General features: G+C 58.3%; 1 protein-coding gene across 1 annotated transcript in view; it reads left to right on the forward strand.

The window, feature by feature from the left end:
- Positions 1 to 6,323: 6,323 nt before the first annotated feature.
- KLF13 (KLF transcription factor 13) overlaps positions 6,324 to 22,647 on the forward strand; it is a 44,131-nt gene continuing 27,807 nt past the window's right edge. Inside the window, exon 1 of the mRNA XM_030878434.3 lies at positions 6,324 to 7,420. Within this exon, the coding sequence (XP_030734294.1) occupies positions 6,832 to 7,420 (589 nt within the window). The 5' untranslated portion in view covers positions 6,324 to 6,831. The remainder of the gene's footprint in view (positions 7,421 to 22,647) is intronic.

The raw sequence follows: 22,647 nt of genomic DNA on the forward strand, positions 1-22,647 counted from the left end.
CCAAGGTTTTGGTCTGGGGTGATGTTGGTTGATCTCCGAGATGTAGGTGTGGACTTGGCTCCCTTTCCTCCCGCCGCCTCTGCCCACGTGGGCATCTCTGGGGGCCTGGTTCCTCCATTAGATCAATGTTCCTTGTTTACAATGATCATTATGGAAATACTGTCTGCAGCTGAACCAAGTGGTCAGTGACAATGGACTTTCTTTTGTTCTCTCTGGAGCTCTTGATTATCTTCCGTTTGCTTAGTTTTATATGTCCTTACCATTAATCCATCCCCAAACTCTTTGCCAGTTTTCTCAGGTCACATCAGATTTTGTGTAAACCATTAACGCTTTCAGCACAGTTCAGCTCCTTGCCTTCTGGGGACATTGTGGGGCTGCCCCTGGCTCCCTGTGGGCAGGATGGTCCATGTGACTAGCTAAGAGCACAAGTGATGTGCGTCATTTCTGGGCCAAGCATTTAATTGCCAGACCTTCCTTCTTCCCTCTGATGTGGTGACTGTCAGTGTTCCAGAGAGGGATTGCTCTGTCCATCTGGATGCTGGGGTGGGAATGATCACGCCACAGAGCAGAGTGCTCAGCCAACCCTCCAGGTACTAAGAACTAAACTTATGGTGTTTGAAGCCACTGAGTTTTGGAACTATTTGTTACTGAAGCATAACTTAGCTGCTCCTGACTGGTACAGAAAACGGTAACCAGGAGTGGGGCATGGCTGCAATGGAAAAAAAGGCATGTGACATTGGTATAAAGGCTGGTCCAGTGGGCAGTGAGGACACTGATTGTGGAGGTTGGAAGGATGGTCATCACATAGCCAGCGGTAGAACGTGGGATACATTGTCCCCTGGGATAACTTAGAAGTTTCAGAGACTAAAGAGACTTGAGGGTGTTCCTCTACCATCAAAGACCAAGAGGCTGAAAGAAGCTGCAATTCAGTTGAGACAAATATGTCTTGTGAGGCCCTTGAGAGTGGCCACTGACAATGAAGCAAGCTGGAATCGAACAGATTAGGTAAGACATTAACTAGAGTGTTGAGGAACTAGTAGGGCAAAATAAACCATGTACAAGCACTAATACAGTTTGTGGCTGGAACTTAAGATGACCCTTCACCTCTAACCTTCTACAGGCTGCGAGTGGGCTGGGGAAACTGCTCAGCCTCCAAGGAAGGCATATTCCCATGGCCCCTCTCCCGCAACATACAGCCAAGGAGGATGATGGTGGAGGAGGAACCCCGCAAGGTGGAGCAGGGCCCGTAGAACAATTGGGTGGCTGGGACTCCCAGGGAGTGAGACTGGGACTATTCACCCAGTCACTCCAGGATGAGGGGCAAAATCTGTCCAGCAGGGTCTCAGAATTGCTAATGGACACTGTCTGCTGGGATCTCCCCCTCCTCCTCTTTCTGAATTGGGCTGTTTGTTGTGTCATTCTGTCCCTCTCCATCACTGAATGTTGAGATTGTGTATTGGAGCTGGGAGTGGGGTGGAGCCGCCTACAGAGGTCCTCGATCTCGAGCAGGATGCTACCTCCCTTGGCCTTGAATCCCTGTTTTCCTTCTCATCTCCGATTTCCCTGTCTCTGGCCCCTAGGTCAGGATTTAAAAGTTTTCCCACCTGGGGAGAGGGACAGTGTATCTTGTGTGAAAGAAAGCATGAGGGACACCTCTGGGTCCCTCTACCATGGCGACCGGCATGTTCTAGACAGAGGCTGCTCCATCGACCTGGGTGTCCCCAGGCAACTCACGATGGATGTGTAGCACGGCCAGAAAAAAACCTTTTTTTTTTTGCGGTACGCGGGCCTCTCACTGCTGTGGCCTCTCCCGTTGCAGAGCACAGGCTCCGGACACGCAGGCTCAGCAGCCATGGATCTCAGGCCCAGCCGCTCCGCAGCATGTGGGATCTTCCCGGATCGGGGCACGAACCCGTGTCCCCTGCATCGGCAGGCGGGCTCTCAACCACTGCGCCACCAGGGAAGCCCAGAAAAAAAACTTTGAGATTTGCAGGTGGTTTGTACTTCGGGCCCAGCTTCTCCTGATGGATACAGGGATCCTGTCTATTTCACCTCCTGACGAAATGTCCATGGAGCATTTGACCTGCTCCAGCCTGGCCTGGTGGCCCTCTGCACCCCTCCCCTCCCTTCTGCATTGAATGCCTCCTTCCTGGATCACATGCCTCCCTCTTTCTCCATTGGCTTCTTTATTTTGGTGAAGAATTATCTCTGGTAGCATCCTACCATGAGAAAGAACCCATGGGTAAAAATTTTTGAGATCTCATTCATCTCAAAGTACTTGGTTTATATTTTCACTGGGTAAAGACTGGAGAATAATTTTCCTTTAGATTCTCAAGGCTTTGCCTCTCGCCTTCTGGCTCCTGACCATCTCTGTGTGACCTACTTCTAATGTCAGGACACTTTGGTCCCCATTATTCTGAACTTCAACAGTGATGTGCCTTGGGGTAGAACTATTTTTTCCCGTTGAGCTCCCTGTGGGCCCTTTCAGTGCATGCCCCTGAGTTTTAGAGATTTTTTTAAGGATGAATTAAATGATGATTCCCCCCACTTCCACCCCCTGCCACCCGTGTTTCTCTGATCACTCTTTTGGGGTTCCTATTATTTGATCGAAGGACTTTCTGGATGGTCCCCCTTTATTTTTTTCTCTCCTGCTTCCCATTTTTGGGGTTCCTTTTGTTCTTCTTTCATAGAGATTTCCTCAACTTTATCTTCCAATCCCTCTCTGGAGGTTTTTTTTTTTTTCATTTCTGCTACTTTAAATTTCCAAGAACACTTTTTGTTTGTTCTCCGAATGTTTCTTTATATGTGGCCTCGCTTCATGGGTTGCGATATTTTCTCTGATGACATTATTGATGACTACGTTGCCATGTACTTCTCTCTGCATAGTCTCTGTTTCCTCCAAGTTGATTTAAAAAAATCTATTGGGCTTTAGGTTTCATGACACAGGCTTTCCTGAGATGCTGGGTCAGCTTCGGCTGCCTGTGAAACCCCGATTAGAAGCTCTGCACACGTTGGGGCTCATTACTTGCGCCCTTCCCTCTAGGGTGGTCTGGCTGCTCCCTTGGGCAACCACAGGTGTCAGAAAGTTTAGGTCTTCCCCTCAGCCTGGTCTAATGCCCCAGGAAAGACCCTTTCAGCCTCCTGGCTGCGGCCATTCTGAAAACCCAGAAGAGGGGATGGGGCATGTTCTCAGCATCTAACACCTATAGGTTCATTTAACCCCTCTGTTCCTATTATGGAACCTCTGCCCTTAATTGTGAATGGTATCTCTCGGCCCAAGATGTGTCCTTTTACCTTCTTTAGATGACAGACATCTAGTTTTTATCAGGATGGGGAAGGCAGCACAGATCTGGTGAGAGGATCTGGGCGCTTCTTAAGCAGACTTTATGCCAGCTATTATCTTAGCCTCCATTCACGCCCGCATCCAGAGGTGCCTAGTGCCATCCATTGGTGAACCTTCGGGGGACTCCAGAGTTTGTTCTTGGTTTTCCTTCCTGGCTACCATTTCAAGATTTCGTTTTCTCAGGACTGCTGAGTATTTTAGCTTCAACAACCCTGTTGCAGTTACTTCTTCCCTTGCTTGCCCCATTCTTGCCAATTTCTGCCTTAGAGCAAGCAAACTTACTCCTGTGTCAGGAGGCTCCAAAAGTCAGAGTCAACACATACTGTCAATCCACCACCTCCAGCGGAAACCTCAGCCCCCTTTCCAGTCCAGCCTCTTCACTCCAGACACATCCCCATTCACTTTCTCTGGGCTGATCCTCCCTACCCTGCTTTTGTTTATCCTGTTCCTTCCATCTGACACTAGATCCTCACCCACCTAATACGTACAGAAGCCACCTCTGTCAAAATCCTCTTAAGCAAGGAAAACACAGGCCCGTGGCTATGGTGAGATTTTCCTCTGGGGAAGACAACTATATGTATCTGGAAGATACTCCCATGTGGGATTGGGGTAGTCTGCTGGGCCCTGGGGCCTCCTTCCATAAACAATCATTTATTTATTTTATTTTATTTTGTAAAACATTTATTCATTTATTTGGTCGCACCGGGTCTTAGTTGCAGCAGGCGGGCTCCTTAGTTGCGGCATGCATGTGGGCTCTAGCTCCCTGACCAGATATCGAACCCGGGCCCCCTGCATTGGCAGCGTGGAGTCTTAACCACTGGACCACCAGGGAAGTCCCCATGAACAATCATTAAAGGCCTGAGAAATAAACCAAGGGGCTGAGTTTTGCCTCCAGAATGCCACAGGGGCACAGCCAAAATCCTCAGGGAGGCTGCATCCAGGCGGAGGCCTGTGGGCTGTTTCGGGCTGTGGATGGGGGTGGGGTATGTGTCAGTGCAGATGACCCTTGACCCAGGCCTGCCTCCCCTCACCCAGGGCAGGTGTCTTGTCAATGGTCAAAGCCTAATGTCTAGAAGGGTGCCTACTCCTAGGTGTGTGTCCTAGGCTGGGGTGTCCTGAGGGATCATGGAGAAAGTGGAGAGATGTGGTACCTCGAAGACTTGGGCAGAATACTGCTGGCTGGAGAGGGATGGGGAGGGGATGGGTGGCTGGTAAGTCAACGTAGGGCCAGCTCCATCCTTAATGAAGTGACTGATTGTGACATGTGGTGAGACTGCAGGAACATTCTGAATCATTATTTGGTCAGAACACAAATCTCTTAAATGTCATCAACACAATCTGCCTGGGAGAAGAATGACTACTTCCTGCCAATAGGAGACCATCTTAGAGGAACCTGACCCAGCTGTCTGGTACAGAGCCCCCCCCCCAAATAGCATGCCGTGTGGTCTTCCCGGGGGCACGGACTCCACCAGTGAGAAGGAACTTTAGGGTTTTAGTCACAGATACCCAGGGCGCCCAAACGTCCACACCAGTTTACAGGTCACCATGACATGCAACGCAGAATGCCTGTCTCCGTTCCTCCTTAGTGACCTGGAAAGAGATTTTTCTACCCAGGCCCCAAATTAATTCTGTGAGAATGGCTGCTATTAATTTTGTGCGCAGAATGACTTTGTCCCACCCACCCCTCTTCTCCGGTCCGCAGGGATCCAGTGCCTGGGCTGCCCTCCCTCTCCAGGCTCCCCGCGGGCAGCTGACATGTTTGAACGTCCATTAAGAGCTGCAGACGCCGGCCAGTCTCCCCGGGTCAGGGGCTTGCTGCGATCGGTTCCGGTCTCTACCCTCTATGGTGATGGCCTAGGCCTGTAGCAGAACGGCGGGGGGGCGGGGCCTAGAGAAGAGTGAGGGTGAGGGCGCCGGTGAGGGCCAAGGGCAAGTGGGCGGGGCGGGGCAGGGAGCATTTCCTCCGCCAGGCCCGACAGTGGGTGGGTGAGGCGCGGTGGGCGGGGCCCTCGCAGCCGGTGGCTTTTGAAGCCTCCCCGGCTGAGGTGGGAGAGGGGCAGCCGGGAGAAGTTGGCAGCGGGCCTGGGGAGGGGAGGCGGAGGAAGGGGCCCTGCGTTCCCTAAGCGGCGGCGCCGACGCCCCGGCACGTAGTTCACTCCTGCGAACGCAAGATGCGGTGGACACATCACCCGCGCTGCCAGGCTAACCACCAGCTTGGGGCCAGCCGGGCTCCGGATGACCCGGGCTCAAGGGCAGCGCGGCGCGGCTCGATCCCCGGCCGCCGGACGGTCGGGGAGCTCCGGGTCCCTCCGGCGGGAGTGGCCGCTCCCCACCCGAGACCCCGCTCCCGGCCGGGCAGGGCCGAGCGCCGGACTCAGCAGGGGAGGAGCGTGCAGAGGGCGAGCGATCTTTCTCGCGGCGAGGCCGCCCAAGAACCCGGCTTCGGCGGGGTGCGGCGAGGTTGTTCCGCGCCGGCTGGAGCGGACACGCCTCCTCGCCGGGCACCTCACTCCGGAGAGGAAAGGGAGAAGCGGAGGCGAGCCCCGCAAGGCGAGCTCTCCGCCGCGCCCAGCACAGGCGGGGCTAGAGGGACAAAGGGGCGCCCTTCAGAGCGCTCGTCTCCGCGCCGGGGTTCAAGGCTGTCACGGTACAAAAGCTCCGACAGGAAAATACCCCGCGGGGTCCCCGCCGCAGAAAGGAGGGGGCGCGGCCCCGCCCCAGCCCGCCGCCCTCGGACGTCGTGCGTCAGCGTGCCCGGCTCCGGGCTCCAATTTCCGCCCCTCCTCCCGCCGGCCAAGGGGGCACGCCCATCGGCACGCGCACGCCCCGAGGCCGGGTGGGCGCCTCTCTCTGTACGGATTGGCCCTGCCGCGAACCTGAGGGCCAATGGCGTCCGCCCTTGTCCTCGGCCACGCCTCCTCCCCAGGCGTGGGCGCGTGACCGCTCCATCCCGCCGATGCGCGCTCCGGGATCCCCGCCCCCTCCGCGTGCGCAGCTCTCCGCTGCCGCCGCCGCCGCCGCCTGTAACCTGCGCCGCCAGGATGTGGCTGGGGGCTGACGTCGGGTCCAGATGTGGCCCCGGCCCCGCCCACCCCCGGGGCCGGGCCGCCCACACCGAGCCGCGGCGCGCGCGGCGGCTGTCCCGCCTGCCACAATGCGCGGCGAGGCTGCGGCCGCGACTTGGCGCGGTCGTCCCTAACGTCGCCACTCGGCATCCTTAGGGCAGGCCTCCCCTGACGCCCCGCGGGGACCCAACTCGCCCGCGCCCCCCATGCGCTCACTCTTCGGTGCCCAGCCAGGCGGGCGCCTCGCAGACGCGGAGCCGCGCGGGTGACGGCAGAGGCGGCTGCGCGCCCAGCCCAGCCCGCGGAGAGGGCGCGCCGCGCCCCCGCCCCCCGCCAGCTCTCCGGAGGCCGTGGGTGCGGATGCGCCGCTGACGACTCGCAGCGACCAGCAGTGCCGCCCGCCCGCCGGCCGGAGCCCGCAGCATGGCAGCCGCCGCCTATGTGGACCACTTCGCCGCCGAGTGCCTCGTGTCCATGTCGAGCCGAGCGGTTGTGCACGGGCCGCGGGAGGGGCCGCAGCCCGGACCCGAGGGCGCGGCCGCTGTCGCCGCCACGCTGCCCCGCGTCGAAGAGCGCCGCGACGGCAAGGACAGCGCCTCGCTCTTCGTAGTGGCGCGGATCCTGGCGGACCTTAACCAACAAGCGCCAGCGCCCGCCCCCGCGGAGCGCAGAGAGGGCGCCGCGGCCCGGAAGGCGAGGACCCCCTGCCGCCTGCCGCCCGCGCCACCACCCGCCTCCGAGCCCACCTCCCCCGGCGCCGGTGGCGCGGCGGCCGCGCCCCTCAGCCCGGCGTGGAGCGAGCCCGAGCCCGAGCCCGAGGCGGGGCTGGAGCCGGAGCGAGAGCCGGGGCCCGCGGGGAGCGGCGAGCCCGGCCTCAGACAAAGGGGCCGGCGGGGTCGAAGTCGCGCCGACCTCGAGTCCCCGCAGAGAAAGCACAAGTGCCACTACGCGGGCTGCGAGAAAGTTTACGGGAAATCCTCGCACCTCAAGGCGCACCTGAGAACTCACACAGGTCAGTGGGGCGGCCCGGGGCCAGTGCGAGTTGCCCGGCCACGCCCCCGGAGCCGCCGGCGGGTAGCGAGGGGAGGTCGGGCCGGGAACGGTAGGGGCCTCGCCCCTGTCCGAGCCGCTTGGGGCTGCGGGCGACACCCCGCGCACCGCGCGAGGCGGGTCCCGGCGCTGGGAGCCGGCGCCCGCCCGGCGACCGCGCCCCCGCCGGGCACGCCCCCTCCCCGGGCGCGCTCGGGCGGGGCCGCGGGGGCGATCGTCGTCATCAGGGCCGGGGCCGGGGGCGGGGACCCCGCCCAGGCCGGGGGGCGCAAGGGCAGGTGCCGGCTAGCTGGGTGGGGGCCGCGGTTGCGGCCGGGGGAGGTGGGCGGCCCGGGAGCCGCGGGGGAGGGGTGTCCTCGCCCGGCCCCTCCCCCGCCGGCCGGGCGCGCGCTCGGGTGGGGAGGGGCCGGCCCGGGCGCGCGGCGGGCGGAGTTCACGCGGGGACAGGGCTGCCTCCAGCCACTCGGCACATTCTTCGCTCTTCTCTTCCTGTAATTTTTCCAGCGCTCTAAGGTTTAATTTGTCGAAACCAGAGCCAGCGGCGGCCGACGCGGGGGGCGGTCCCGGGTCCTCTCTCGCGGCTCTTTGTGGGAGCCCCGCCCCTCCGGCCGGCGGGGGCGCGCCGGACCCGAGGGGCTCCTGGGGCCCGCTGCGCTTTCTCTCGAAAGGAGCGCCCTGCCTCCTGCCCGTGGGTTTGCGCCGCCCTCCTCCCCGCCGTGCTCTCACCTGCCGGGGCCGGATGCGGGCAGGCAGCACCTGCACGGGGGCGGGCAGCCGGAGCCGGCAGCCTGGGATCCGCGGACCGCCGCCCGCCCCCGACCCCAGGGCAGCATTTCCCTTCGCGCGAGTCCGGGACTTTGTCATTGATTCCTCTGTGGTGGTTTTTTGTTTTTTAAACACAAAAGTGGAAACAACCTTTTAATGGGTAAACAACCTTTCTTTCCCAGTTTGGTTTAAAGAATCGTGTATTTCATCTGAGCTTACGCGAACTCTTCTGGACACTTAGGTCTTCCACCTTTGGGACAGTTTTTAAGCCTTTATACTATTAACTTCGTGATCAAAGGTTTCATCTTCTCATTTGTAAAATAACTCACAAACTGATTACATGACTGATTTAAAAACCGCAGTAGTCTTCAAGAACCTAGAGCTGAAAGGCTGTTTCTCCCGGTACATTTGGAACTGAGTCGGCCCAAGGTCTGCGGGTGTCAGGTACCGTGGATCTCACGACCTCTTCCCCCCCGAGGCTGTCCCCGCATTTCTGGTCCCATGCTGTGGCCGCTCAAACCACGTGGCAGGTGGTGGGGTCGCGGGTGAAGGCGGGCCGTTTCTAGGCTGTCTGAGTCAGAGTTCGGGCTGTGTGGACTCATGAGGGGGGTGGGGACGTTACTGCAAGAGTGGGTGTGGTCGTGGGGGAGGGGCGAAGCGAGGTTTGGAGCCTGGTGGACCCCGAGTACCCGGGCGGGGCCAGGGATTGGGGTGCGGCTGGGGTTGAGTACCTCGTTGAGGCGAGGCCAGTACTGGGTAGGGAACTTGATTGGAAAACCTTTCTGCAGCCTCTTTTACTGTGGCCTTCCACCCGGCAGCACCCGGTAGCCAGCTTCGCGAATTGCGGAGGGACTGGCCCGGGGCGGGGCTCGCCCGGGCCTCCGCCGGGGGATGCCTTCCGGGTTGCCTCAGCCCCCCTGGTCCAGGGTCCATGTGCCCTGCGCAGCACAGGGCAGGATGGCTAGATGCTTGAGTCAGGGGCGCTGGGAACCCGCGCCTTCACAGTGGGGTGGAAGCCAGCCTCTCTGGGGTGCCTGTAAGCCCAAGGCAGCCAGAAGAGGATGGATCCGTACTTTGCCTGCAAAGTACTGTGTCTGTTCTTAGAGCAGGAAGCCGGCCCCAACCTCCAGGTGTGCAGAAACTCTGGAGCCCCACCTCCAGAGCAGTTGTAGACCTCCAAGTCAGGAGTGCACAGGGTTCCCTTGGGGCCTTCGGAAATGCAGATTTCCAGGTACCAGATGTTGACTGCAGTTTAAGGGGTCCCCCAGGTGAATCTGCTTATGAACCAAGAATCTACCTCTGGTCCAGGGCACCTCCAGGAAGCCTATTTCCAGGCTAAGCCCAGGTGTGCAGAGCATAAGTCACTGGTGTTCATAGAGGGGACAGAGGTAGCCCACAGAAGGGAGAGGAAAGGCAAGTTGGCTGCAGGGGGTGACCGAGAGGTGACCCTGGGAAGACCCGAGCAACAGCCCCTGGTTTGTGGGCTCCCAGAGTGTTCTGTGGTGGGAGGGGTGGTCTCTGCAGGCAGTGGCTCAGGTCATGCCAGGCCTTTCATTAGGGACCCCCCCTACTCCCATAGCAATTGTATGGTGGGGAGTGAATACCAAAATGACCTGTAGCCAAGGAGGCAGTTGGCACCTTGCTCTGCCTAGCTTTGTGACCAGGGACTGGTTCCCAGGTCTCCCTGCAGCTTGGTGATGTCTCCCTTGACCACCTGGAAGGTGTGCGGGAAACGAGGATGTGTGTACGTGAAATTACTTTGAGAGTTCCTAGGGTCATGGTTTTTTTTTTTTTTTTTTTTTGATGTGGACCATTTTTAAAGTCTTTATTGAATTTGCTACGGTATTGCTTCTGTTCTATGTTTTGTTTTTTTGGCTGCGGAGCATGTGGGATCTTAGCTCCCCAACCAGGAATTGAACCCTCACCCCCTGCATTGGAAGGTGAAGTCTTAATCTCTGGGCTGCTAGGGAAGTCCCCTAGGGGCATCTTTGACTCTGGGGGCACCTGGGCTTCCTGGCTCTGCTCTGATCTCCCACCCCCACCCCTAACCGACTGCACGCAAAGAGCTGCTGCTTGTCCTGGTTAGCTCTGTGGCTGTGTGGTCCCCCAATGGTCATCCTAGGAACTCATGACCCTCTGTCACATTTAGGTAACTGTTGATGTTATAGCAAGCTCATGATAAAACAAAACAGAGACACAAACGTCTTTGCAACTTGAGCCCCTTGTTATTTGCTTGTTCGTAGCTTCCCAGCCCAGACCTGGGAGGTTTGCTAAGACTCGCTTTGGTGACTGCCTAGACCAGGAACAGATTTTCTTGGAGGCTGAAGGGCTCTGATTTGAAAATTCAAGGACTTAGAGAAGGGAAGCTCTGGACCCCTCTGAGGGCAGACTCCCCGCCCGCCCCCCGCAGCTGTCCAGGTCGCACATGTTGGAGGAGGTTCCTGCCTGTTGTCCAGGATGGGGCGGGGGGCAGGGGGTGCTTGGTGAGCACCAAGCAGAGTGGCCGCAGTCTTTCTAGGCAGACATATCACAAATACATTCCTACCTATTTGTTCCCACAAAGGATTGTTTTCACAATGCCTCTGTGCCCTGTTTTCCCTCCAGCGCTAGTGGCGAAAACCTCTCCTTGCATCCTGGGCTGGGCCCGTCTCAGCAGCTCTGGGGGCCTGGCCAGGAAGGTGGGCACTGTGCTGGACACAGCCCCTCCCTCCTGCAGCCCCAGAGAGATGTTCCTAGCCACCTGGCCCTGTGTGGGGTGGGGTGGAAAGTAGAGTGAGACTTCACTGTCTCAGCCATTTCCTGTGATAATTTGGGGCAGGATTTCTTTGAAATTTACCCTGACCCACTGAACGAGGGATTCGATCCCCAGTGAGATTACTGGGGCAAGGATTTAGGTCCCCTCCCCCAACCCAAACTCTGGCTTTAGAACATGGTTTCCAAGCACGCTGCCCGCCCGGACCCCTGGCAGGTGCTCCCCTGGGCAGCTGCGTTGGAAAGGCAGCCTGTCAGAGTGGAGGGTGGCTGGCCAGGATCTCCTTCGCCCAGAGCAAACCAAGCTGGCAGAAGGCCAGCACTTTGTCTAGGACACGGCCAGGCCAGCAGCTCCCGCCCCTGCTCGCTCACAGTCGCAGGCTGCCAGTGGGCCTAGTTGTGAAACTCTTCAAACAGTGCAGAAGTGTGTAGACAGAATGTGCAACCCTCCCCTCCCCCAGCTAACCACTGTTGCCCTTTACTGGTGCATCCCTTTCCAGACCCTTCTAATGGACTTTTGTGTATACACGCAAGCACGTGCATCCATGGAGTAGGTGATTTAAAAACACACATGTAGGATCCACCAAACACATTCCACCGAGGCTTTTGTCCTGTGTATTTGCTCAGTGAGGCAGCTTCGTTCTTTTTCGTGGCTGCATAGTACTCCAGGGTGCGGCTGTGTGCCTGTATTGTCACTTACCCAGTCTCTTACCTGCTGGAAGCACAGCTGCGCTGCTCTTCTTGTTTGTGTGCTGTTAGAAGCCATGCAGCAGTAGACTCTGGTGCGTGTCTTGGTGTCCAGCTGGCGTTCGTGTGGGATTGAGACCTGGTGGTGGTAGTGACGGGGGCATAGGCAGCATTTAAATGTGTGGTAGAGCTACTCTGTTGACTTAAAGGACACATTATGTTTTGAAAGGAAACAGGCTGACAGATCTTGGTCTCCCCGGTGCTAAGTTTCCTGCTGTGTCTCTGGCTGACTTTTTTTTTTTTTTTAAACTTCTTCCAGTTCTCCTTTTGTACACGTGAAAGCATCATATTGAGAACATTTGAAACAAACTCAACAAAACCATTGTTACTCTTGCATCCCTCACGACCGGCTGTCCTGCCATCCTGACTCAGCTTACCCGGTGGCCCGCAGCCCCTGCCGCAGTCAGGTGTGCCCCCGGCGGCCTCCTGGCATGGCCTGCACTGGGCGGGTGTGGGGGGCACCGATGTGATGCCATTTGCTCCCCGCTCCCCTGGCTGAAAGCGGATTTGAGGCCCTCCCTCCTGTGTGAGCATCTGATTAGGACCACGCTTCACTTAGCCAGAGGCCCTGTGTGTGTGGCTTCAAGCCTCTGGAACCAACAGGGTTGGGGGCTCTGCCCCTTCCCAGAAGGTGCTGCTGAGTCCACTCGTGGCGGCCCCCACGCTCTCAGGGCCTGCCTGCTCTGACAGGCTGAATCCTGAATCCCGGTGGTTGTTTGATTCCTAGACGTGGCATATCAATAGGGCAAGGGTAAGATACGTTGCTGGTGCCTAAAAGCAAGGGAGGAAGCAAACCAAAGGGTTATTCACACGCACGCATGTGTGTTTAAATATATAACTTGAGAAACCCCACAAAACCCCACAGCACTGGAGCAGACCCAGGGCATCTGCAGAGGCTGCAAGGTCCTCCCTGCCGTGCCCGGGGCCTGCGCTCCGTGACACCTGACCTTCCCAACAGAGATCTGGAGCTCTCAGGGCACTGTTAAGGTGTGTCTGGTTTGTGCCCTAAGAAGGCAGTAAAAATAGTTTTTAAAATAAAAACTTGTAGAATGACGCACTCAGTGCTCACGCTGTGTCGTGCACATCCACGCAGCTTGCCAGGGGCTGGGCCTTCCCTTTGCAGTACTTTCCAGTACACTGTTTCATCTTCACAAGGACCCTATGGAACAGGCACTGCAATTATTACTAGTTTTTAGATAAGGACACTCAGGCTCAGATGGGTTAAGAAATATGCTGGAGGTTGCACAGCAGATGAGGGTGGAGCCTCCCCGGCTTCGGGGTGTGGGTGTGCCCTCGTGCCTGTCTCCACCGGGTTCCAGGGAACGGCGGATGAGCAGGGCCTCAGGGTGTTAGAAGCCCAAGTGCCCTTCGCACACCGTTTCCCCCACAAATTCTCATTACTTCTGAAACGTTAAGGGGTTGTAGGATGAACATTCAAATACTCTTCTTCTTGAGTCATTAGTTAATATTCTGTCACCCTTTTTAAAAATCCTTTCTTCCCTCTTTCCCACCTTCCCTCTCTAAATATTATGTTTTCTCCCTCCCCTGCCTCTCATCTCTCTAAATATTACACGTTATCTAACATACAGTCCATATTGAGCTTCTCTAGTGACCCTCCCAGGTGGCCCATACAGGAGCCGGGATGCGGTTAATCACACATTGCATTTGGTTGTCCTAATTCTTTAGTATCCCTCAATCTGACACTAAGAGACACTAGTGTGCCCCCCCATCTTTTGGTCTTTGGTGCATTGGCATTTCAGGGATCCAAGCCAGTTGACGTATGGAACGATCCCACAATCTGCATTGGTCTCATTGTTTCCTCATGATTAGATCCACTTTAAACAATCTTTGGTCAAAACTACAACGCAGGTGATGCTGGGCCCTCTGTGCACCACAGTGCTGGATCGCGGGTGAAGTGGTGTCTGCCAGGCTTCTCTGCTGTACAGGGCTGTTCTTTTTTGACAGTAAGTGACGCTCTGAGACCGTGGCTTTCCAGAGGGCCAGGGTAGGGTGCTGCTGGTCCTTCGCGGAGCCAGGTACCGTGCTGGGGTGCCGTCTGCTCACCTTTATTCAGCCCCTTCTGCCCAGTCCACCTGCCAGGCTTCTGTTCATCCTCCAATGTCCTTGACTGGACAGGTGCTGGGTTTTTCAGGTTTGTTGTCGGAAGTCTTTTTAAAGTAAAAGTGCAGCTCAGGAGAGTCTTAGGAGCTCCTTCCCCCAAACAAACCGGATCCCCTGATTTTACGTTGGATCAGATGTTTCCAGATGGTATTTGGAGCAGCTCAGGAGGTGTTCGTGGGCATGTTCTTCTCAGTCAGCCCACCCACACCTCGGCTCTGTGCCTGCTGGTGACCTGTCTCCCAGGCCTGGGCGGGCAGGGCCTGCAGCCGGTGACACACTTAATTTCCTGGTGGGTCTCAACATGCTTTCCAGAAAAAACCCAAATACGGATCTAAGTCCACACACCTGAGCCTGTTTTCCTTTCCTTTCACAGCCCCAAATGGGATTATTTTCTTGAGAAGTCAGTGTCCCGTCAAGATGGGAACAACCTTCTGAGTGTTCGCCTAGCCTGGCGGGTCAGAAGCAGCTGCTGCGGTGTGGCTGGGATGGGGCAGTGGGGACAGAGGCCCCCAGAGCCGAGCACCGGGCTCAGAAGGCCTTGGCCACTGCCCTGGGCCAATACAATGGAGGCTGGAACTCTAACTTTCTACCCTGCAGGCAGTGATTTGACACGAGGCACTTAACGTAGGACAGAAGGACTCCTCACCCAACCCAAGTTCTGCCACACACACACACGCACGCACGCACGCGCGCGGTACCCTGTGTGTTGTGGCTGACCTGAGCATCCGAGGCTGGAGCGTGTTTCTGTGGAACCTGTGACTCCCAGTTCCACGCTCAGTTTTACACGTCGGGGCCCACCCTCCCCCCCCAGCGTAGAGGCCCTGCAGTGAGGGGGCTGCGTCCCCTCGCTCCTCTGGTGGCTGGGCTCTGCCGTGTCCTCCACCTGCTCCCGGTCCCCTGCTGAGCCGGGTGGACTGGGGCATCCTCCCCGTTTGCCATGGGCCTCGTGTGTGTGGTGCGGGCGGCCTGGCCCAGAGCGGCATCTGCACTGACATTGTTCTGAACGCACAGCACGGGGCACGCTCCAGGTTTTAACTGTGATGTGTGTGCGGGGGGTGGAGGTGGGGATCTGTTTATTGTTCTCCTTTTTTGAAGTTCATCACGCAAAAAACACTTGCTAACCAGGAACTTGGCCGCACTCTGTGGCCATTGGCCAGTCTGTCCCAAGGTGACCTGTTCGGAAAAGTGCTGAGACTTGATGCCTCAGTTTAAATGTCCCTGCGCTGCTGCCACAGGGGCGTGGCCTGCCTGCACAGATGGGCGACCCGTGGTCCCGGAGCACAGGGCCCAGGCCTGGCTCCTGGAGCCAGAGCCCAGGGCGCGTGGTGGGAGAGCTTTGCTAGTTGGCAGTCACTCACCAGAGAGCGCGTGGCTCTGCCTGTGTCAGGCTCCTGCCTCGAAGGGGCTTCTGGCGCCGGCCTTTGTCCTGCAGACGTGGCCAGTGGGAAGGAAGCTCAGGTGTGAAAGAGGGTGAAGCGGTCTCAGGAGCTCAGGGGGCTTCCTGCCCCCACCCGGGGAGGGGCCCCAGCAGGGTGCTGGCTGGGCAGCCAGGCAGGGACCTGGGGCCCGGATGGGGCTCCTCATGCCCTTGGGTTAAGTTGACCCAAGGTCATTCTCCTCCAGTGGGAGCAGTACAGGAATTTCCTTCTCCTGTAAATTCCTTCTCTGAGCTTTTCACTTGTTTTTAACTCACTTTTGTTGTATAAATGCTCACTAAAAAAAAAAAAAAAAAGGATAGAGAACTTGTTTGGGGGCCAGAGGAAGAAGCTAAAGTTAATGGCAGATCAAAACTAGAGGTTTTTGCAAGAAAGTGTTGGGAAAGAGAGGAACCAGAAAAGGCGCACACGAGCCTCAGCCCACTAGGAGGGGCGGAGCGGGGCCCCAGGGGCCCAGGCGTGTCTTTGGTGGGGAGTGGTATTTTGCCTGGGCCTTTGGCTGGCTGAGTTGCTCAAAACCAAGTCTGAGATCAGGGAGAGGGTCTGGGAGGTGGGGGGTTGGCACCGTGGGTGCTCCCTTATCCGCAACAAACCTCACAGGTTTTCACTGGAGGAGGGACAGTGAGTGGGAATGAGTCACGTAGTTGCCACTGATACTATCACTGCGTGATGGGCAGTCCCACGTGCTTCCCTAACCTCTAACCATTGTCCTCCATCCCCAACCGGCCACTCTGGTTTGCCCACTGGCTGTGGGTGGTCCTTTCCCACTGGGCATGCTGAGTGAGCATGGCAGGGCGGTGGGGCTCAGGCGGTGTAGACGCCATCCACAGGTCCCCTCCACCCATCACTGAGGTCTTACCCGAGTCCCACTCTGGAAGGATTTCCCCATGTTTGTTCATCAGTTGCCATTTTTGTCACTGAGCACAGGCGTTGTGGCGTTAGGAGGCCCCCAGGGACTCCAGCTCCTGCAGCCCTGGGTGCCAAGGGTGGTTCCCCAGGTTTCCTTGTCTTTTCCAGAGTGCCCTCTCTGGGCGGCTTGCATGGCAAATCCTGTTTTCAAAAGTTGCCTTGGGAATTCCCTGGCAGTCCAGTGGTTAGGGCTCTGCACTTCCATTGCAGGGGGCATGGGTTCGATCCCTGGTTGGGGAAGTAAGATCCCACATGCTGTGCGGCACAGCCAGAAAATTTTCAAAAATAAAGTTGCCTTGTTGCTTGGCCTAAGGCACTGGGGGTATTCCCCCGGGAGAGTCTGAGGGCCTTTGCAGGATGCCATCTTTTATGATGATGAAATGTCTTTTAGTATTTTCTCCGAGCCCTCTTCGAGGTGGGGCCCCGAGCATTCACAGCATAGGCCTCGTGATGTCGTATTGGCGATCAGGGTGGTTGCCCTAAGTTACTGGCAGGCCTCTGGGGTTTGCAGGAAATTCAGCCTTGGCTTCTTACAGGTGCTGATTTGAAGCTGTCCTTCCCTGATACTGGGCTGGGTGTTCCGTGCTAGCATCCTGCTTTGGACAGGTTGCGTCAGTCTTAAGTTCACTCACTTTAGCTTTTGGAAAACGTCACCCTTTCTCTCCCTTTCCCTGCTCGTCTCCCTGACTTACGAACCAAGTGTTTTAACTCCTTCCCATATTCAGCTCCTCCCGTCACGTGTTCAGCACTGCACGGGGCCTCGGGAGGCAGACACGTGTGTGCACGTGTGTGTGTGCAGGCATGCGAACCAAAGCTCAGGACAGTTGTTTCTGTGGAAGGAAGCCCATCGGGAGGCCTCTGGCCAGGTGGCTCCTGCTGCGGCAGGCAGGGGGCTTGTCATGCCGAGGCTTGCCCTGCAGGAGCCAGGAGGAAGGCGCAGTGTGTGTCCAGCTGAGGCTATAGGGGCAGCGCTGGCCTTAGGGTGGAGCGGGCATCCTGGAGTCGAGCTGGAGGTTGTGAATTCCCAGGCCTCAGTGGGGTACTTGTTCTGGGGCCATTGTGCCCTCGATCGGGGCCAGCAGCCTGGCATGGGGGTCTGAGCCGAGCTCTGTGGCTGCCCAGTGGAGGGTGCAGCCTGGTCCTCACATTTCCTCCTCCCCTTCTCCCTCCACCCCGCTCCCTCCTCCTCTCCTCACACCTGGGGTCTAAGCACATTTTTAACCTGCCCTCAGGGGTTTCCAGTCCTCGGCACAGGGGAGGGTCCGGCACAGGGGAGGGTCCGTGTGCTGGGGAGCAGGGCCCAGGAGGCTGGGGAGGCCTGGAGACGCCTCTCCTTTGTTCTGTGGCCTGGCTCAGCCCCGGAGACCGGAGACCGATGGGCAGAGGTCTGGGGTGGGGCTGTGGCTTCCTCCTCCGTCGTCTGGGCCCCTGGGGACACCCTGGCGGCCCTTCCTGTGGGGTGTTAGAGGCAGTGGCCTAGCTGTTCCTGGTAGGTCAGCATCCTCCTACACAGCAGAGGGAGAGGTAAACACTGGGTCCCCTTGGCAACCGGCTGAGCCGCGGCTCAAAGTACTTGTGGCAAGAGAAGCTCTCGTTGTCTCATATTCCTAGGATGGGCTTCTATTTTGATTTTTTTTTTCTTTAATTAGCTGGAGTGACTAAGATACCAAGATGCCTGACCTGGTTCCTAGAATTTCTTAATAAACGTTTATATTCCCTTTACAGGAGGCATGTTTCTTGCAGTGATTCATGGGCATTTTCTTTTCAGCTGTGGAGAGGCCCTGGCGTGGCAGGGCGGGGGTGGCACAAAGGGCCCCCACTGCTGACAGCTGGCACGGTTGCAGGCCGGGGCGCTGGCAGGATCCCGGCGCGGGAGTGCTTGCGTAAACACTGCCCCGGGATTGTGTGGGCTTGGAGGTTGATGACGCTCCGTCGAGTTTTGGGGAGATGCCTCTCTCATCTCAGGGTGTTCAGAGCCCCATAACAAGCGCCCAGAAGTCTGTCTGAGCCCAAGCAACGCCCTCCCCACCACATGCCAGGTCCTCCTGGGAGGCCACGGTATGAACTAGTTTATACCTTGGTACAAGGTGACACTTTGGTGTTTGATGTTAAGCTGTAACTGCTCTCGTCGGTGGCTGGGCTGGTGTCCCATCTCAGTGGGAGTGCCTGAGAGGGTCCGGGCCAGGACGGGAGCACCTCTCTGTGGGTGAGACTTGGCGGCAGGCCTTGCCCTTTACCTGGGGCTGCCTTGGGCTGCCCTGCTCCATCCACCTGTGAATTAGCTCCTGCAGAGGCGTCTGCCCCCACCGAGGAGGTGCCAGGTGAGTCTGCAAGAAAGCTGACCTCACCGATTTTACCATGAGTGGATCCGACCCAGGAGGCCGTCTGCAGAGGCACGGCAGGTTTGTGCCCAGGGGCCCATCTTCACGGGGGGTGTGCAGGCCCCTTGGCTCCCTACCCTCGGCACAGACAGGGCTGCCCCCTGGGCCCCCACTCCGGCCTCCCTGTCGACCCCACGCGGGTAGCTGCGTGGGAAGCAGCTCCCTGCGGAGGGGTCTGTTGGGGTCACCGGGGCAGGGTGTCAGAGGTTCTGTCTGGTGCCTGGTGCCCTGTGCCCTTTGTAAGTCCTGACCGTCTGGACTTTGGACTTAGAGTCCCGTGCTGTTGCTGTGCCTCATCCCGGGCTCATGGAAGCTTGACTCCACGTGTGCTGTGTCTTAGTAACCTTGGTCAGGAGCCTCTCGGTGTTTTGTTTTTATCAGAGAAAGGCCTTTTTGTCTGATTGTGCACAGTCATTTAAACAGAGGCAAAGTGCAGCATTGCTGAGGACGCCTGGCCTTGGAGGGAGAACAGAGGGAGCCTGGCTCCAGGTTCTCAGCTGTGAAGCAGGCTGGGCACGCTGACCTCTGTCCTCTGAGACTGTGTGTAAGGCACCCATTGGGAGGTGTGTGTTTGTGTGTGGTGTATGTGTAGTGTGTGTTGTGTGCATGTGTGTATATGAGTGTGTGTGTCTGTTTAACCTGTGGGAGCAGAATTTCAGAATGGACAGTTTTGCTGACTTCTCTTTTGGAAAGAAACAGATGATTCAGAACTACTTTTTTGAAGCAGGTGCCAGCTCATGTCTCAGGGCCTCCTGGAGCTGCCCTGTGGCTCTGCATGTGGGTGAGCTGTGTCCCAGCCTCAGCTCCCGCCTGGCAAGTGCCAGTCTATCCTGGGCCACAGAAAGGCAGTGCAGACAGTGTGGCTCCCAAGGCCTGTTGCTATGGAAGCCTGCTGCCCAGAGGCTGTGCTTAGGCTAGGGAGTGGTGCCCATGCAGGTGAGCCTCATTTGTTACCAGGTACCAGCCGCTTGGCCCTGGCCACACTCTTTAAAGACAGAAGCCGCTGAACTGGAACCTTTTTTTTTTAATTAATTAATTAATTTTTGGCTGTGTTGGGTCTTCGTTGCTGCGCGCGGGCTTTGCCTAGTTGCGGCGAACAGGGGCTACTCTTCATTGCAGTGCGCGGGCTTCTCATTGGAGTGGCTTCTCTTGTTGTGGAGCATGGGCTCTAGGTGTGCGGGCCACAGTAGTTGTGGCTTGTGGGCTCTAGAGCGCAGACTCAGTAGTTGTGGCGCACAGCTTGTGGGGCTTAGTTGCTCCGAGGCCTGTGGGATCTTCCCAGACCAGGGCTCGAACCCATGTCCCCTGTGTTGGCAGGAGGATTCTTAATCACTGTGCCGCCAGGGAAGTCCCTGAACTGGAACCTTGAGGTGACAGCCCAGGCCCCTATCCCCAGAGCAGCTCTGGGTGTGCCCGCGGCCTGGGGTAGAAGTAGGGGTGGCGCCCTCCACCTCCTCTCTGCTGGGCGTCACTGGTCTCTGCCGTCTCATGGTGATGAGTGGCTATGCCATTCCTGCCAGATGACCCCACCCGGATGGATGGGGCACTCTGGGTGGGGCTTCCAGAAGCCGGCCGTCGTTGGGAGGGGTGCCCACCTCGGGGAGGCTTTCGTGACTGGCAGCCTCTTCGGTCGGAAGGCTAGAGATCTTGTTTGCAGTGGAAGCGGCCCCTTCAGGTAGAGGGCACCGTCCCCGGGGCCAGGGGATCCCGCTCAGGACTGACAGGCGCTGTTTGACGGCCTCCTGGGCTGCTGGTCTCAGTAGCTTCCCACCTCTTGTTTGCAGGGGTAGTTGCTCTCAGGAGCTTCGGGCCGTCTGTGGATTTATTCCCCCTTTCTTCTCTCTTTTTTGGGCCACAGCTTTATGTTTTCAGATACGAGAATTGTTTCCTAGAGGGAAGCATGAAAGCACTCCTGAGGCTGGCTTTTCAGCTGTGGAACCACAGTTCGTGCCCCTTTCCTGCTAGGTTTTCACCCTCGCATAAGTGCGTTTGGCATTAAGATGCTTCCTGTGTGGTCTGAGGGGACGACATTGAAGGAGTATGAGAGCTGAGGGCCTGTATCCTGAGGTGACACCTGGGCACCAGCGTGGCCGTCCTTCCTCTGTCCTGGCATCTCGTTTCAGAGGACATTTGTGAGTGCCCCAGCGGGGCAGGGGCTGTTCCAGGGGTTTGCTCGGACGGAGGAGGGTGCTGAGGACCTGTGTTCCTCCCCTGCTCGTGTGGGCTGGAGTGACCCGGCCCTCAGTGTGGAGAGACCCCTGAGCCCCGGCGCACCCAGCACTCCCGTAGCTTTGTACCTGCAAGGCCTCACCCTGCCCTGCCATGCCCAGCGACACCTGAGCCCCTCCCCACTCCTGCCCTCAGGATGCTCACCTGCTTGAGAAGGCAAGGAGGCGCGAATGGGGTCCAGCCTTGTGTGGGGACCACAACGGGAAGGCGCTTCTGCCCTCACATGTGCCCACCTGTGCCGGCAGCACTCTGGGCCGCAGTGATGCCGACCAGGATTCATGTGTTAGGGTACGATTTCCAAGCACAGGAAATGACCAGGGAGGGTTTTTTGCTCACATGGCCCAGAGCTGTTAAGAGCCGGCCAGCCAGGTCATGGGATGCTCTCTGGTTTGCAGGCTCCAACGGTGGCCGCTGCTGACCCCTTGGAGGATGGAGTCTTGCAAAGCCTGGGGCGGATGGCCCGAGGGCGCCTTGGCTCCCAGGCCGGGACTGGCATCTCTTGGTCCAGGTTCCGTCTGCTTTTCCATCTTCCTTGGGGGCAGAGTTGTCCCTCAGGGGCCCCTCCTTGCCCACTGTGCCTGGTGCCTGCGAGGTCAGGTCGGAGCCTGTTACTCCTGCCCCAGAGGCAGGCCTCGCGCCCCTCCCTCCTGTGCAAACGGGGAACCCGGTTTGTCCTGACATCTGGTCCACACCCCCCCCCACTCCTGCCCCGGGGCTGGGGGTCAGCAGAGTGGTTTCCTGAGCGTCTTCTTCACTGCCCTCGCCCCCATTTTCAGGCCGGGGCCGTAGCACAGACGTGTCCCGTAAGTCCAGCTGGGCCGCTGGGAGCAGGCTGGAAACTGGCCGCAGCCGGGTGCTTGGTATTTGGGGTGGCCTGCCCCTGCCCCACCGATGTGGGCCTGGCTCATGGGGGGTCACCCCCTGCTCCGGAGCCTGGCCTGAGGGGCATCTTTCCACCTGTGAGAAGGGAGAGCTCCGGGAGGCCTGGGCTGTCCTTCAACACTCCTCCTTGAGGCCAAACGCCGGGGTCACAGGATCTGTCCTAAGAATGTGGAGAATGAGTCCTGGTTCTGAGGCTTACAGATTTTTTTCCCTAAAAGCAGTAGAACCTTTCTGTCAGCACATCTCAGTGGATTCCAGGGCAGTAAGGAGCCGGCAGGATGGCCGGCAGGGGTGGGGCGGGAGGGGCTGTGGTCAGGGCCCCTCTGCGCTCCTGGAGGATAGTGCCGGCTGCCCCAAGGCTGGGGCAGGGTCCTGCCTCTACACGGCGGGCCGAGGTCCAGCGCCCGAGGCCGCAGGCTGGGTGCCCCGACGCTTGGGGCCAGGCCGGGGAGTTGGGGCCTGTGGTCTGGGGCAGGTGCTTCCTCTTGGGCCTTTCACAGGCTTGTGGTCGAGGAGGCAGTGATGCGACCCGGGCCACACCAGGGGACAGGGTCGGCCAGCCAGGAGGCACGTGAGGCCACACGCTCCCGGGCGTTGAGGTCCCGGCCCCCGCTGCAGCCCGGCCCAGGAGCACTGGGCTGTCGAGGAGAGAGAAGGGCTGCGGGTCAAGGTGACAGGGCCAGGGCTGGGGGCTGGCCTGGCCAGTGGCCCACACGGACCTGCGTGTGCAGCTGTGTTTGTGGGGTGCCTGGACAGTGCTGGGGCAGGGGACGGTGGGGGGTTCTTCACGGTCCCCTGAGTGCCGCCGAGACCCTGCCTGTGGCTGGCATTTCTGTCCCTAGAGGACTTGGTGTTGCACGGCCAGCGCCATGCGGCCCTGTCCCTGTGAGCTGCCCTGGGCCTGGGAGGCCTGCGCCTCTCCCACCGTGGGGCCCTGTGCACAGCGTTTGGTGAGGGCACCCTGGGGT

The sequence above is a fragment of the Globicephala melas genome, chromosome 2 (assembly GCF_963455315.2).
Source record: "Globicephala melas chromosome 2, mGloMel1.2, whole genome shotgun sequence".
Lineage (NCBI taxonomy): Eukaryota > Metazoa > Chordata > Mammalia > Artiodactyla > Delphinidae > Globicephala > Globicephala melas.